Source organism: Thamnophis elegans, chromosome 10 (assembly GCF_009769535.1).
Source record: "Thamnophis elegans isolate rThaEle1 chromosome 10, rThaEle1.pri, whole genome shotgun sequence".
Lineage (NCBI taxonomy): Eukaryota > Metazoa > Chordata > Lepidosauria > Squamata > Colubridae > Thamnophis > Thamnophis elegans.
The window spans coordinates 29,006,175-29,022,224 of record NC_045550.1 but is presented as its reverse complement, the minus strand read 5'-3'; the positions used below and the strand labels follow the sequence as shown (position 1 = coordinate 29,022,224).

General features: G+C 37.5%; 1 protein-coding gene across 1 annotated transcript; it reads left to right on the top strand.

Moving 5' to 3' along the window:
- Positions 1 to 209: 209 nt before the first annotated feature.
- Positions 210 to 15,821, top strand: MSL2 (MSL complex subunit 2). Its single transcript, XM_032225736.1, has 2 exons — positions 210 to 1,417; positions 13,818 to 15,821. Exons 1-2 carry the CDS (start codon positions 1,273 to 1,275, stop codon positions 15,392 to 15,394), a joined length of 1,722 nt encoding a protein of 573 aa, XP_032081627.1. The 5' UTR covers positions 210 to 1,272; the 3' UTR covers positions 15,395 to 15,821.
- The last annotated feature ends 229 nt before the right edge of the window (positions 15,822 to 16,050 follow it).

Below are 16,050 nucleotides of genomic sequence, written 5' to 3'. Positions count from 1 at the left end.
TTCCAGACAAAAAGTAACCTGTTTTTATTCTCATCTGTTTATGTACTGACATTTACGTTATGCAGGAAGTAGACTTTTGGGTGTTGTACACTGATCTAGAATTCATTCTTTTGAAGAGTGATAATCAGATTAATAGAATTTATGTGTGTGTCTTAATACACAGATTTCAGCTATCTTGTGCAATGAACACGATGCAGAGGAGGACAACTGTTTATGAGAAGTACTTACATTTAATTCATTTTATATTCATTAGCTTTTTTACGGAAACCCATCATAGACACAGTGCTATGGTCGATTGCATTTGTTCTCTTAAACCAAGCTTGGTTGTAAATAGTTCCTGGGATCAACACCGGAATGCATGAATTCCTCCCTGCTGAGAGGCAGGGGCACTCTGTCCATGTTCAAAGAAGTATTATCATGCACTCAAACCTTCCATTCTTACTAGTCAAGATACAGATTGAAGCTGCAGTTCTGGATATCAGACAAGCACCAGCCTTTTGAGGTTCTTTTGCTAGACCGAATCGGAGAACGAGGCGGCCTTTCTCACTTTTCCGTATAGCGGAGCAAAGCTCAGCGGAGGCCCCGAGAGGGCGCAACCCAGGGCGGAACCCCACCCCGCTCGCTCACTCGGCGGCCGTACTGTTCAAGAGGACGGGAAGGGGGTGGGTGCGATGAGGTAGAGAATGGCCGCGCATGCGCAGTGCCGGACCTAAGCGGCCGCGGTGATGGCTGCGCAGTGACGGTTGGATCTAACGGTTGCTATTGACATTGGAGCTGGGCGTGTGGTGGATGGCTCTTGCGCGGAGGGCGGCTAGGAGCGACAAAGCCGTTAGCTCTGCGGAAGAGGCGCAGGGAACCCATGGTAATATGGACGCGCTGAAACTCTAGGCGGAGCAGCCTCCCCCGCCCCTACCAGAGCCGGGCCCAGGCCGTCTCCCTGCGCCGGGTCGCGGATCCTGCCACCGCCCCCCCGATGCGGGGCCTCCCCTCCGCCTGAGGCGCCCGGGGAGGGCGAGGGAGCGAGGCCGGCATGGCCGGCCGCTTGGAGTAATCCGCGGGGAGCCGCCGCTGGTAGCGAGGAAGAGCTGCGGCGGTGGCAGTGGCGGGGGCGGGCGGGTGGGGGAGCAGGCAAGTGGAGAAAAGCAGGCCCGGCCCTGGCTGTGACGGCGCGTCGATGCGGGGCTAGGAGCGCAGCCGCCCCTCGGCTTGCCCTGCCTGGGCGCAGAGCCGCGCTTTCTTCTCAGCCCGGAGCCGTTGGCCTCAGCGTCTGCGATGAACCCGGTGAATGCTACAGCCTTGTACATCTCCGCCAGTCGCCTGGTACTCAGCTACGGCCCCGGGGAAGATCCGCAGTGCCTGGCCGAGATCGGCAAGCTGCTGCCCTACTTCCGGCAGTCGCTCTCCTGCTGCGTGTGCGGTGAGTGAGGCGCTTTCTATTGTTCTGGGCCGCGGGCGAGCCGGCACCCTCCTTCGCCCTCCTTCCCTCCCTCCCTCCGTGTCTCCGTCAGTCCGTCCGTCTAGCTTGCTCTCGCCTCCCCTGTTACACCCACTGAAATGGGCAGGGAGCAATGCCGCCGCCGCCTTTTCGGGCAAACCTCGCCAGCCGAGAGACGCATGCCCTCCGGTCTTCTTCCTCCGGGGAGTTTTGAAAGTTGCCTTCTCTTTTGTCGGGTTTTACAAACTGCTACGCAACTCAACTTGCTTGCCCTTTTGAGAAGATTTTGTAAATGGAAATGGTCTGGATTTTCACGATGCGATAAAACAAAACTACATGCTTAGCATTTGTGTACTAGGCAAACTCAGCCCGTGTACGTAGAGCGTGTTTCGTGTTAATTCCTAAAAATTGGTTATTGGAAAAAAATGTGATTAACTTACCTATGGATATAGATGCGTGGATACATCCATTATCTACAAGCCAAGTAATATTCTAGCAACAATTTTAAAAATGTACAACTGAAATGCTATTATTTAAATCCTTCGGTATGGTTGATTTCTGAAATCATTCGGAGTAGCTAAACCTTTTCATAAACCTTCAAAATTGCTCTTCTACAAGACAACTTATGTTGATGCATTTTTTGATGCAGCCTTCCTTGCATTTGTAATATATTAAAATTTATAAGTGCTTATCTTTACTTAATTGCAAATAAATGTATGTGACTTATGTGTATTATGTTAAGTCAAGAATATGAAGTAGAACAATAGATTAGGAACAGTAATGTTCAGAAAATTATTTCAACTTTGTAAGACAATTTGCACTGAATTTTAAGGGGCAGTTATGTGACTTCAAACAGAAAGAATAATGTAAATGGGTGAATCACAGTTTAAACCCTTCATTACTTGATTTTATATATTGAAAGGTGTTTAATATTGTAGGATTATATTTTGGCTTTGGTTTTTTGAATACTGCTCAGATTAACTAAGTTGCTATATAAATTCATTAAATAAATATTTGTGGTGATTTGAAATTATAGTATGAGATTTTGTTCATAGTAAAAGTTTTAATTTATTTAAAATGCAGATTATATTTGCACTATCACTAACACCATTTATGTAAAACTTACTAATTTCAAATGTGTGCTGCAGGATCCCAACTTTTAACAGTGCCATTGAGTGTTTTTCCTGCATGTAATTTCTTATTTGTCTTCATTGCTTCTAGGCTAAGCCATCTGTACATAGTAATGCTACATAAATTTTCTGAAATAGATGTGAAATCACACTGTCACCCCCAACCCATATAGTATTTTTAGGTGTCACAAGCTTTTGTGCCTGTTTTAACATAATTCAAGAATTAAAACATTATGCCCAGTCATATCTGTATATGAGAATCAGTTTGGCATGTTAGTTAAAATCTGGGAAACTGAGTTCTAGTGCCTCCCTGAGCACAGGTTTATTTGGATGGATGTCTTTCTGTCTTTGAGTCCTAGGAGGAAAGCAGTGGCAAACTATATCCAAAAATGTTTCCAAGAGAACTGCAGGGGCTTTTCCAGCAAGTCAACAGGAGTTAAGATTAACTTGAAGGCATTTCTGTATTTCCTTTATTTGTTGCTTTAAGCTGCTTGGAATCCCTGTGATTGGGCATTAAACAAATCTTAGTTATAATAATGTAAAATTATACATACATGTTACTTTTAAAGAATTTTATGTGTGAATAGAATATTTTTCATAATACATAGTATAAAAAAGAATAAGGTCACCTCAGTATATTGATGCACTCTGCTTATTTTCGTACTTAGATAGCAAAAGAAAACGTACACAGACATTTTAGAGTATTGGGACTGTTATTATAAAGCTGTGATGGCGAACCTGTGACATGCGGAAGCCTCTCTACCAGCATGCGAACCGTCACCCCAGCTAAGTTCTGCCACGCATGTGCGTGTACCTCCCGCCAGCCAGCTGATTTTCAGGTCTCTGCAATGTGTTGTTTAATCAAAATGCAGTTAAAACACTATACAAGCCATCAAGAACATAACTATATACATGCAACAGGAAGTGTCTCACAGGAGCAGATAGAGGTAAATCCTAGAGAGACAGGAAATGCATCACTGTAATGGATATGAATGCTAGAGAGGAATAAAGCTGCATACAAGGCAGACATAACACCTGTAATAGTGTACGCATGCACGGGGCCAGGGGGGCAGCGCCCCCCCGTGCCCTGTTTTTGGTCCTAGGAAGCTTTAGGGAGGTCTCGGCCCAAAACGGGGTGCGGGGGGGGCGCATGCACAGGGGGTGGGGTGTGTATCATGCACGCATTGTATTAGGGGCATGGGCACATGTGCTGTTGTGCGCATATGTGCACTTTTGGCATGTGAGGACAAAAAGGTTAGCCATCACTGTTATAAAGATTGTGGTCATCCGCTGAATCAACTTGTAGAATGTAAACATAAATTCTACCGAACAGTGAAAAGTTGTAACGTTTTCTTTAATTAATGTTAATATGTCATTTTGGGTCATGGCTATTGCATTTTAAAATTAGCAATACTTGAATTAATTATTGAAGTAAAATTCAAAATAGCTTGCTTTCAGGTTGAATTCAGAGTGCTGGTAATGACTTCTGAAGCTTTACACAGTAAGAGGACAGATTATTTGAGAGACTATCTCTTTCCTCTTACATCTACTTATTCCATCAGAGCTGGAAAAAGAGTCTTTGCTATTGCACCACCTATGGCTCGAAACATCATTCCCCCTCCCCCACAGGTTATATAGGTAATCCTCAACTTACAACCGTTAATTTAATGATCATTCAATGTTACAATGGCATTTTAAAAATGTGATTTATGACTGTTTTTCACACTTGCAACCATTGCAACATCCCCATGATCACATAATCAAGATTCAGATGCTTGGCAACTGACTCATATTTATGACGGTTGCAGTGTTCTGGGGTCATGTGATCACATTTTGCAACCCTCTGACAATCAAAGTAAATGGGGAAGCCATGTTCACTTAACAACTGTGTTACTAACTTAATGGCAGTGATTCACTTAACAACTGTAAATTGTAAAAAGGGGAAAAAACTTCTTGCTTAGCAAAATACATTTTGGGCTTAATTGTTATAAGTCAAGGACTATCTACAGTGACCCTGAGCTTGCTGGCCTTTCAGAAGGCTCTCAAAACATACTTTATATTGACTGGAACTCAAGTGGAACCTGTTTGCTGGTTGTATTGTCAATTATTGTATGGATTGTACTCTATTACAAATTAAGTTTTAATTAGTTTTTAGTGGTTTTTATCTGGGTTGTTTATTTTTAAATATATTCTGTTTTTAAGTGTAAGAGTCACATATTTGAGATGGCCAGCTATATAAATTGAATGAATGAATGCATAAATAATGTAAGTTTTGCATTGCTTTTTTATATATTGGATTTTCCATTTCTATCACGTTTTTGAATTCCTGTTTTCAAAAGAATTATCACTTACATTGAAAGGGACAATTTAACTTTTATTTTGGGTTTTTTTTTTTTAAAGCTTGCATCTGAGTGTCACAGTCAGGTATTTATTACTATAGAAGCACCTCATAGCTGCTTGGCATCTCTGGTAGAGATCCTTAATTTTGCTTAGTCCTGATTTTCCCAATCTCTCTTGTAATAGAATAACATAAGATTCTAAATTGAATAACATAAGATTTAAAACTAGTTATAAATGAAATAAACCATCAATTTTAACAGATCTGTAGTAAGCAGATTTCTCATATAGTGGATAAAATTTCCATTTGGGCATTATCTCAAAATAAAAACATTTGTTGTATATGAAATAATCCAGATGGTTTGTATAAACTTCTGTTGGTCATTTGTATTAGTTTTAATATTTGTATAATTGATCCAAATACCTACATTTTGGACTGAATTAATATTTACTTACATCCATTACTGACATCTCCCTGAATGTTCCTTTAGCTGAGGTTTACTGTATAAAATAAATAAATAATTGTGCATTAGCTTTTCTTTCTTTTTTTAGTACCCATAACTATTTTGAAGTAGGTTTGTGGATCAACATATTCTGCAAACCTGGGCAGTTTAAGAAACCAATTAAACAAAATTTTAACTGATTTTTTTAAACACAATATACCACTTTAGCTATAGCAGGTGTCTCTATTCATAGAATGTCCTTGAAGCTTAAACAGATGATGTGATAGTAAAAGGGCAAGAAAAGTCTTGTATTGTAAAGGTAGCTTTTAGGTTAGCAAGCTAACCAAAATCCTAATGTGCTCTTTTTTTCATGATTCCTGACATTCTTTTCTTAAACCTTCTATAGAAAGCAGATTTTAGAAAACAGCACCTTTCGTTCTGGAGCCAAACTCTTAGTGTCTTTTAGAACAATCTTTATTTGCGTTTAATTGCATGCTTGCATGTTAGCCCATATAAATTTCAATTTGAGGTCATGCATTTTTTGACCAATACAGTATTCAGCCTCATCTACAACCCATAAAGCCAGTAGAATTCAGTGCTTAGGTTAAATTATTTGCAGTGATGATTAGAGTCTTCAATAGCAATATCACTTAGACTTATATACCACTTCATAGTGCATTTTACAGCCCTCTCTAAGAGATTTGCAGCGTCAGCATATTGCCCCCAACAATCTGGGTCTTCAGTTTACCCACCTTGGAAGGATGGAAGGCTGAGTCAACTTTGAGCCGGTGACATTTGAACTGCCAAACTACAGCTAGCAGGTAGCTGAAGTAGCCTGCAGTACTGCACTCTAACCACTGTGCTACCTTTTTTATGATTCCTGGAAAAATGTTAAAAGCTGTATCACATATACTGTTGGAAGAAATATCCATCTGGTTCAGTTCCAAGTCAGGAGAAAGACACTGGAAACATGGAGGCTGATTGGAAATATGGTTTAATGATGAAAGAGAACCACATGGGTTTTGGTGCAGCTGACCACATGGAGTTGAGAGTGGGGGTATTTATACCTTTTCTTGGGCTTTGAACTTGAGCTTCCTGTTCAAGAAACTGTATTCAATTGGCTATTGCCAGATTCCCATGGTTCCATGTACAAATTCTAGGAGTTAAATAGTCTAGTTAAATTTGGTTGAAGTTTGGGCTGATGCAATGGAGGGGCTTGTTGGGCAATTCCTATTGTGGCTGAGGGCTAGCCCTACCTTTGTTCAGATCTTCCTGCAGGGAATTTGCTTATGAATAGAACTACCTATCTCTTTATCTCATAGGTGCTGACATCTGGTGGGAGCTATTAAGAAAGGTGGGGTTATTAAGAGTGAGTCTGTTTCCTGCCTCAAAAAAAACTATGTTTCTCCAGTTCTCATCCAGGCAAATACAATATTCTGCCTTTTTAAATATTTCCTAAAATATTTCATTCTTCTAGCAGAAGGGTAGGTGTTAATTTTCTACGCTATTTTTACAAAAAAAGTTGTTTTTAAATTTCTGTATCTATGTTTTACTTCAGTTTAGATCTTGAATTTTATATTCTTGACAAGCTGAGGAATTGCTAGGAAGTTAATTGCTTTGAACACAGTATCATTTAGTTTCATGAGTAGGATTGTGTTAATGTTAATGACCCAAAACATTGTTATTTAGTCAGCTCATACTCACACTTCAGTCTGTCTTTGTTGCTTAATGCCTCCTTTCTTCTGATCTCCAGCTCTTCTTTTTCCCCAAAGTTTTGCTGCTCCCAACAATTGAGGGCAGATTTCTTAATAAAAATAAGAGAAAAACAATATAAAATAAATATTGCTTAAATTCATGCTTTAGCAAATATTGTTGACACTTTTAAATGATACTTGTCACCTTGCCTTAGAATGTATATAAATTGTGATTTTAGTAGCCTCTTTAGGAAAGTGTTTTACAAATACGTTCTTTGAATTCAGGAAGAAGGGAGGAAAAGTGAATCTCCTTTTTTTAAATACTGAGATTGTTTAATTTAAACAGGGAAGATTGTAATATTTTAATATTATAGTTGTGATAAAAAATGTATAACCCAAAAAGAGGCTTTACTGTGGCACCACCATTCTTGCCTATTCTTTTGACTTCCCATCTAATAGTAAACAAAGAAAGTATAAGTCATATAGTATCTTTATGGTTTCATGTGTTGAATATATTATTTCTGCTACTGATTTTACGTCAGAGGTTCTTCTATTTTCCTTTGGTTTTATATATTATATGTTTATTCTATCAAATATCCAAAGAATTGTGGATAATGAGTATATGGGTATGCATGGTCATCTTCCTTGTTGAATTCTTGGCATACATACAACAACTGAATTAAATAAGAAAAAAATGTTGCAATATTGTTGATTCTGACTAATATAGGATTTAGACTAAAGTTTGCACTTTAATTTGGACCAGTGGTTACTGTGGCTTATATGTGTGTTGTCATTTCTTGTTTTTTATGGTTTTTATGCTGATTAGCTATTAGCAGCTGAGAATTCTGAATTTGAGATGTGCAAGCCTTTGAATTGAAATAAATCAACAAGCAAATAATTATATTTTGTTTGAGCAGAATCTGTGGGTGGGAAAGACCAATACCAGCTGTATGGGCTACTAATGACTATGTGCATGTATTGTACTGAGGCCAGGTTGGTTATGCCACTCTAGTTTATTTTGAGAAAGAAAAACTGCCATTTTACTTGTATTGCTGCAGCTCAGTTTTGTAAAGGATCAAAGAAGAAGCTACTCTGGTAGTGCTAGTGGTTCTTTATACTAACTTGTGGATATGTATCACTGGTTTAATTGACTCTATTACTGTTGAGAGAAGTAGTTGTTCAGGCTCACGTTCTTCATAGGGTTGTGAAGGAAAATGAGAGCAAGGAGAGCTCACAGGTTACAATCATGAGGATTAGATAAGATAAGGAGTAGATGAAAATCATGGTGATAAATTGAGTCATGCGACTGATTTTACAGCATCTTTTACAGCAGTCATAAAGCAAACCCGTTTGCAATGTGTGTTTTTTGCCAGAAATTAGAAATAAACACTGATTTCTGATTTAAAAAAATTTAAACCAGTCATGTGCCCACAGGATACTGCAAACAACCATAAATGCAGTCCAGTTGCCAAGTGCCCAAAATGCAATCATCTGACTGGAACTCAGAACATAGAATCTAGGTCATAAGTACATTTTTGGGCAACATTTCAAACAGTACTAAACCGGTTGTTAAGCAAGGACTAATATGCCTACTTAAGCTCATAAATGAAAGGTGGAATATACTGTAAATCTAATGAATTATTCATTTATAAATAGATAACAGATAAATAATCTATTTAATTAATATGTAATGATTGAGTAAAGGAGATATTGATGTGCTTCTCTAAACTCATCTATTTTTATTAATAATATACACTCAATTTTTAATAACAGTTTACACTGAACGAAATCTATGTTCATAAAGTGCTAATCCTTTGTGTCTTAAGATGCATGGAAATTTGGATGCAGTTGCTGCTTAACCTTTATGAACTCAAGAATATTTGTGAAATGTCCGATTTGAGTTGTAAAACAGCAATGTTATTAATCAAAATTCTAATTTGTATAGCTGCCCATCAAAAGCAATTCTGGGCATTGTGCATCAATTAAATAAACAACAGATATTAAATAAAAATATAAATCTACATTACAAATAGATATTATAAAAACAAATATAAAAATCCTGGGCAGAGAAACAATAAGAATGGCTACCTCAACAATCCAGCCATCTAAGCATGTCTCCAATTTTCTGGGAGCCCCAGGCCTGATAACATAACTAGGTCTTAAGGGACTTCTGAAATGTCAAAAGGGATGGAGCTAATCTGATTTCAGTGGAAGCAATGGTTGCTTATTTCCTTCTCTTGATGAGTCTAAAAACCAATACAAAATATTTTTATTCTGTATCAGGTGAATTTTTAACTTCAGAGCACAGCCTTAAGAAAAATGCCTTAGTAATTACACTGCCATGTAATGAGAAAGGCATAGAACATTAATAAATATAATGTATCCTTAGTGTTCCATTGTTTTCAATATCAGTTAAAAACTATACCTCAAATATGTATTGACTATCATAATAAATCTGATAAAGCTAATTTATGAAATTAAGAACATACTCATACAGTAAATATAGCTTCAATTAAAAGATTTTTAATTTTTTTAATTTAAAATTTAAGCAAAAAGAATTGGAAGATGTGCATAGTTCTGCTGCTGTGTGAACAATGCATTTGTTTTTGCATCTTATTTTTTCCACACAATTATGTATCTTCAGGAGGGCTGCCTTTATAGAAAAATACTGTTTTTAGAAAAGGAGTATTTGGAATCTGAAAAAAAATAAAATTTCTCCAGATTATACGTTCATTAATAATGTGACGTTAATAAAAAGGAGATGCAAGAATTTCACTTACAATAAAACTTGCAGAACTTGCTTTAACAAATAGTCATAATATAAGTAATTACCGTATTTTTCATAGTATAAGACACAGCTTTTTTCCTTAAAAAAGAGGCTGAAAATCTGAGTGTGTCTTATACATCGAATACAGCATTTTTTGCCTCCCGAAGCCCTGCCCCCTTCACCAAAATGGCTGTGCATACTCTTATGGAGGCTTTCAGAGAGCTCCTGGGGGCTGGGGAGGCAGAAATGAGCAAAAAGCGAGCCTTTTTCCCCCCCCCCCCCAGCTCCCAGCAGCACTCCATAAGCCTCCATAAGGCTATGCATGCAATTTTTTGACAAAAAACGGGCCTGTTTTTGTGAAAAACGGGCCATTTTTTGCTCGTTTTTGCCCCCCCCCAGGAGCACTCTGCAAGCCCCCCCAAAGCTATTCATGCCTTTTATTTGGGGAAAAAAAGGATCAATTTTCGTGAAAAACGGGCCATTTTTGGGAGGTTTGCAGAGTGTAAAAACGTTTTTCTCCCTTTTGGAAAGCTCTTTAACTGATTGATGAGAATTACATTGATCAAATGTTCTGCCAGCAGAAACAAAGTCTTAGGTGCTGCAGATTGTCAGTGATTTCCTTCTCCAGCACATGGATAAATTCACCTGGAAACATCTCCCTACCTACCTACTGTATTTCTCTCTCTCTCCCTCCCTCCCTCCCTCTCCCCCTCTCCCTCCCTCTATCTATCTATCTATCTATCTATCTATCTATCTATCTATCTATCTATCTATCTATCTATCTATCTACCAACCTACTCTCTCTCTCTCCCTACCTATCTTCTGTATTTCTCTCTCTCTCTTTTTCTCTCTCTGTATCCCTCTACTTACAAACCTACCTACTCTCTCTCTCCCTACCTATCTACTGTATTTCTTTCCCTCTCTCTCTATTTCTATCTCTCTATCCCTCTACCTTCCTACCTACTCTCTCTCTCTCTATCCCTACCTACCTACTGTATTTCTCTCTCTATCTCTCTATTTCTCTCTCTCTCTCTATCCCTTTATCTACCTACCTACCTAACTATTCTCTCTGCCTACCTACCTACTGTATTTCTCTCTCCCTCTCTATTCCTCTACCTACCTACCTACTTTTTTTTTAATTTGCCTCTTCAAAACCTTGGTGCGTCTTATACTCCAAAAAATACGGTAAATATTTTTAGAACAGATGAAACTTGTGCTCCTATTTTCTATGCCATTTCTTAGTAAGAACATATTTTATTTCAGGATTTTCTGTTCTTATGAATTTCATATGCAGGGCATAGTGATAGTAACTCCAATACTTAATTCTTTAGCATCCAGGCATCCACAGTTGTCAATAAATAATGTACTGTATAGCCATTGATGTTCCTTTTCCTCTATTCTTATCTTTTAATTGAGGTTTTTGTGAAAGACTATGTGATTCCATTGCATAAAATGTGATGGGTCATTCTATCAGTATAGCCCTGTTATAGGTGCATATTTAATATTATTTTGATGATATCTATGATTGTCTACAGAGGATCTGAGGTAATAGCTATCCTCCTTTATTTCTTTAGAAAACTGTTGTACATTCTATGTTTGTGCAAATGTCATCAGCGAAGTGTCTTTTAACTTATCTTGCATTTTCCCCTCTGATACGTACATTGTTATTGTTTGGCTTTCAGCTACCTAGTATGTTACATAGGTGCCTAGGGGATTTGTTTAGTGAGAGAAAGAAACTTGAAAAAAATAGCACATCTTTCTAGCATTTGTCTAGCATTTACAGTAATATGGCATGGATGGAGAACAAATTCAGTGCTTTGGAATGACCAAATCCAATTCCAGATCTATGTTCCATAGAAATTTGTCACAAGAACAAATAGTTTATGCTAGAAAATCATCAAATGTTACTTAACTGAAACAATTTAGTAATAGAAATAGGGAAGAATTCCTACAAACCAATGGAAAGTTGGATTATCCATTATATGAAATTTGTAATTGCAATCACTGTAGATAAAGGTGGCACACACTCTTAGTAAATCCAAGGCAATATCTTCACATTGGCATATCACATGTTGGAAGACATTGTCACTGTGGCATTATTGTTCACTGAGCCTTGCTTTACAGAGGATCCACATGAAGCGCTAATAATGTTCGTGGCAATATGCAAGAATTTAGAACCAGCAAAAGGGAGCAAATGGTTTTGCACAGAAGTGTAAACTAAACATGAACTTACATGATCTAAGCATACTTTTTAATACAGAAGTGGTTTGCATTTCCTTTTTCTGGGATATATACATCCCAGTCTGGTCTGTATATGTCACCTTTACACATAGTTCCCCTTCTACTACTGTGCTACAGGTAGTCCTTGGTTAACTATAGTAATTGGGACTTTAATTTCATCACAAAGCCATGCAATCATAAAGCATGATGTCATATAACCACATTATTTTGTATTGGCAATCTTAGCAATCGCTGTTGCCATCATTAACCAAATATCACTGTTTGTTAGGCAATCCAAGCCATTCATTAATGCTTATTTTTTTAATGGATTGGATAAAGCTTATTTCTGCTAGAAAACTTGTGTATTTACCTGAGATTTCCGTATGTGTGGATCATGCTGGAAATCACTATGTTAGTTGCATTTGGTGGATATGTATTTGGTGGTTATAAATTTATAGTAAGTTAGGATGAAATAATTACTCATATTACAATTGCTTTGTGTATGTACTTAGCTCTATGTACAAGTATTAAGGATGCAGCTGAGAACTGAACTATTCCCTTATATTCTGCACATACTAATGTCTTCTCTCAGTTTGCTTCTTATTGGAAATTTCTCTCATGTAATATTTTCATTTTCATCAGTTTTATTTTGTGCCTTATCTAGCCATAACACAAGTAGCATTTTCTATTATAACCTCTGAGGAAGTATTTAAACATTTTGGCTTGCAAGTATTAATTTGCATTTGTATGCACATTCAAAGACATATTTTAAGGCAAATTGGGAATTTAACTTAGACATAATAGTTCTTGTTATCTGTACAAAGCTTTTCTCTAAGCTCTAACTAAATGTATTTACCTGAGGTTTCCCTATGGATAATCAGAAGACTTCTTACCAATAGACATTAAAAATTGTGGATAGAACATGTTTTCTTTCTAAGCAAACCTACTGACTATTGCTCATAATTTCTGTTATTGGTTGCATTCTGAGTAGGGTCAATGAAACATGTTCTTTATATAGTGAGATGACAATAATTTATTCCCTCATTATTGATATTTTCAGTATTAGGGATTCTCTTTGTCCAGAATGGGTTAGGGTTAGGGTTAGGGTTCAAGTCAAGTAGTATGTGCAATGCATAGCCAGTTTCTCTGGAAGCTCCATAGGAATATTAATATTTTAAATATGTGTGTGCATGCATAGACACCCTTCCACACATATATACAATTTGGCCATTTAAAAAAAGGTTATACTAGAGAATACATACATACTTTTTCTCTCTTGGCGGTTAATCTTGATTGGCAAATGTTTTGCTTCTGCTTTTAGTCAATTTGTGTATTCTTCCCAATTTCTTATAAATAGTAATATTATAAATGTCTTCAAAATTCATACTTCACTAAAAACTGAATTATATCAATTGCCTATTTAGCATTTATATATTAAACTTAGTCAATATAAGATTTTAATCATTTTTTAAAAGTTTAAACTAAGATTTATATCACATAATTAACCAGAGAACATATTGGAGAGCCTTGTATCATTCAATCCAGAACAACTGTCAAATGCCATTATGGAAATGTAGAAATTCTTGTATCTTGCTCTAATATTACAAATACTTGAGCACTGATAATGAAGTTGAAAGTATGTGCTGTCATAGGTTGATGATATGACAATTGTTTCTATTAGCTTGATCAGCTAAAACATACAGCAGTGGCATTACATAAACTTTCAAGTTGTTGAAAAAGAACTTTAAAATTACTTTTGAGTTTTTATAATCTCCTTTTTTCCCCTCTTAGGAAACCTGCTGCAAGATCCAATTGCACCCACCAACTCTACATGTCAACATTATGTCTGCAAAACCTGTAAAGGCAAGAAGATGATGATGAAACCATCATGTAGTTGGTGCAAAGACTATGAGCAATTTGAAGAAAATAAACAGTTAAGCATTCTGGTGAACTGTTATAAAAAACTATGTGAGTATATAACACAGACACCATTAGGACGAGATATTAAGCAAGCTGTGGACAGTTCCCCAGATCTTTTGACTTTGCTTAAAGATGGCACCCCACTCAGTGATGACACAGAAAAAGCACCTGATGAACCCTTGGCATTGTGTTTGATCCATTCCCCTTCACCTTCAACTTCAGAGTATGCTGAGCCTCCAACAAGTTGTTCTATACCTGAAAGCACCTATGATTGTGATGTAAAAGGCTCCACTGTTAATGGTCTGCCCAGTTGTAATGGGCTCTCAGTAGATAAACTTGAAGTAAATATTCCATCTCCTGAACATGCAAATACAGTCAATGTATGTAATCCTGGACAATACATAAAAACTGAAGATATTTCTAGCAGTCTTCAGCCTATGTGTGACATAGTTTCCCCTGGTGACTTGTGTGCAACCGGCATTGATATTCATGGTTTCAGTGAAGACATCAAACCTGGTGACCCTCTTTTACTCAGTGTTGAGGAAGTGCTACGGAGTTTGGACTCTAATGCAGGAGTATGTAGCCCTAATCTACAGCACAGCTTGGAAACCAATTTAACAAATGGTCCATTTTTGCAGCTTTCTCCCCCACCAACTAGCCACAATGTGTATATATCAGTGGATGCTTCACCTCATGGGATTTCATGTACAGCTGCAACACCTAAGGTAGCAAAATTAAACAGAAAGCGATCACGATCAGAAAGTGACAGTGAAAAGCTTCAGCATATTCCAATTTCTAGCATTCTTTGCGGCCCAACATTGGGAGCCTCAGCTCCAATAATGATGAAACAAGAATCAAAGATGTCTTTGCAGTCAATAGCAACTGTACCTAATGGAGGTACTGCTCCTAAAATAGGTAAAACTGTACTGTTATCGAATAAAAGCATGAAAAAAAATATAGACCATACCACCAAGAAATCTCATCCAAAATCTAAATCAGGAATGCTAAAAAAGTCAAAAGAAAAAAATCCTAGCAGTCATGTTGTGCCAGGAAGTCCAACAAAAACTGTGTACAAAAAGGCACAAGAGAAAAAGGGGTGTAAATGTGGCCGAGCTACACAAAATCCAAGTGTTCTTACATGTCGTGGCCAGCGCTGCCCTTGCTACTCGAATCGCAAAGCCTGTTTAGACTGCATATGCCGCGGCTGCCAAAATTCATATATGGCTAATGGGGAAAAGAAATTGGAGGCATTTGCAGTGCCAGAAAAGGCCTTGGAGCAGACTAGGCTTACTTTGGGCATTAATGTGACCAGCATTGCTGTGCGCAATGCCAGCACAAGTACCAGTGTAATTAATATGACAGGGTCACCAGTAACGACATTTTTAGCTGCCAGTACAAACGATGATAAGAACTTGGATGAAACTATGGACATGAGATATGACTGCTGAGTCTTTCTTTCTTTCACCCCTCCTTTGGTAAGGGGACTGCTACAATTTGAAGGCAGCTATGGTTCTCTTTAACTTGCCGGAGCTCCTGCAAATAGATCACTTGTATCAAGTGTTTTCATTGCTATGTTGTGTGTTAGTGTCAGGGAAATAGTTTGCTGGTAATTGCGGAATTATCCCAAAACTGCCTTTAGATCTTGCAACATCTCATAGTTTGAGATCAAATGCTAATGTAAATGATTTTTTAATACAGAACTACTTTTTTGGCAAATACTGACCTGGTTGTACCAATTCATGCTTTGTGCTTAATCAGAAATTGATTTAATATACTGAAATTATTTCTAGTCAGTCCATCACAGTTGTGCTAATTTATGATGTATCCATGTTCAGTATCATCATTGCAAGAAAAACGACATGCTAAACAAATAAAAACTTCAACAGCCAATCTTGTAATACCACATTATTTGTGGATAGGGAAGTTAATAATTCAGCACCTAAACTTTGTTCAGAAATAAAAGATATTACTATAATTGTCCAACTATTGTATGCTGACCTGAAACCAAGAAATGATCATATTGGACTTTAGCTTCAGTTGATATCACTCAAGACATTCAAAAGCTTGATCATCTTTTAGAAAAGAAAAAGTTGGCATTCCTGTT

Bases quoted from the DNA above. Each gene is read 5' to 3' on its own strand.
- MSL2 (XM_032225736.1), top strand. From the start codon at position 1,273: ATGAACCCGGTGAATGCTACAGCCTTGTACATCTCCGCCAGTCGCCTG. The intron at 1,418-13,817 runs GTGAGTGAGGCG...TTCCCCTCTTAG, and splicing joins GCTCTCCTGCTGCGTGTGCG to GAAACCTGCTGCAAGATCCA.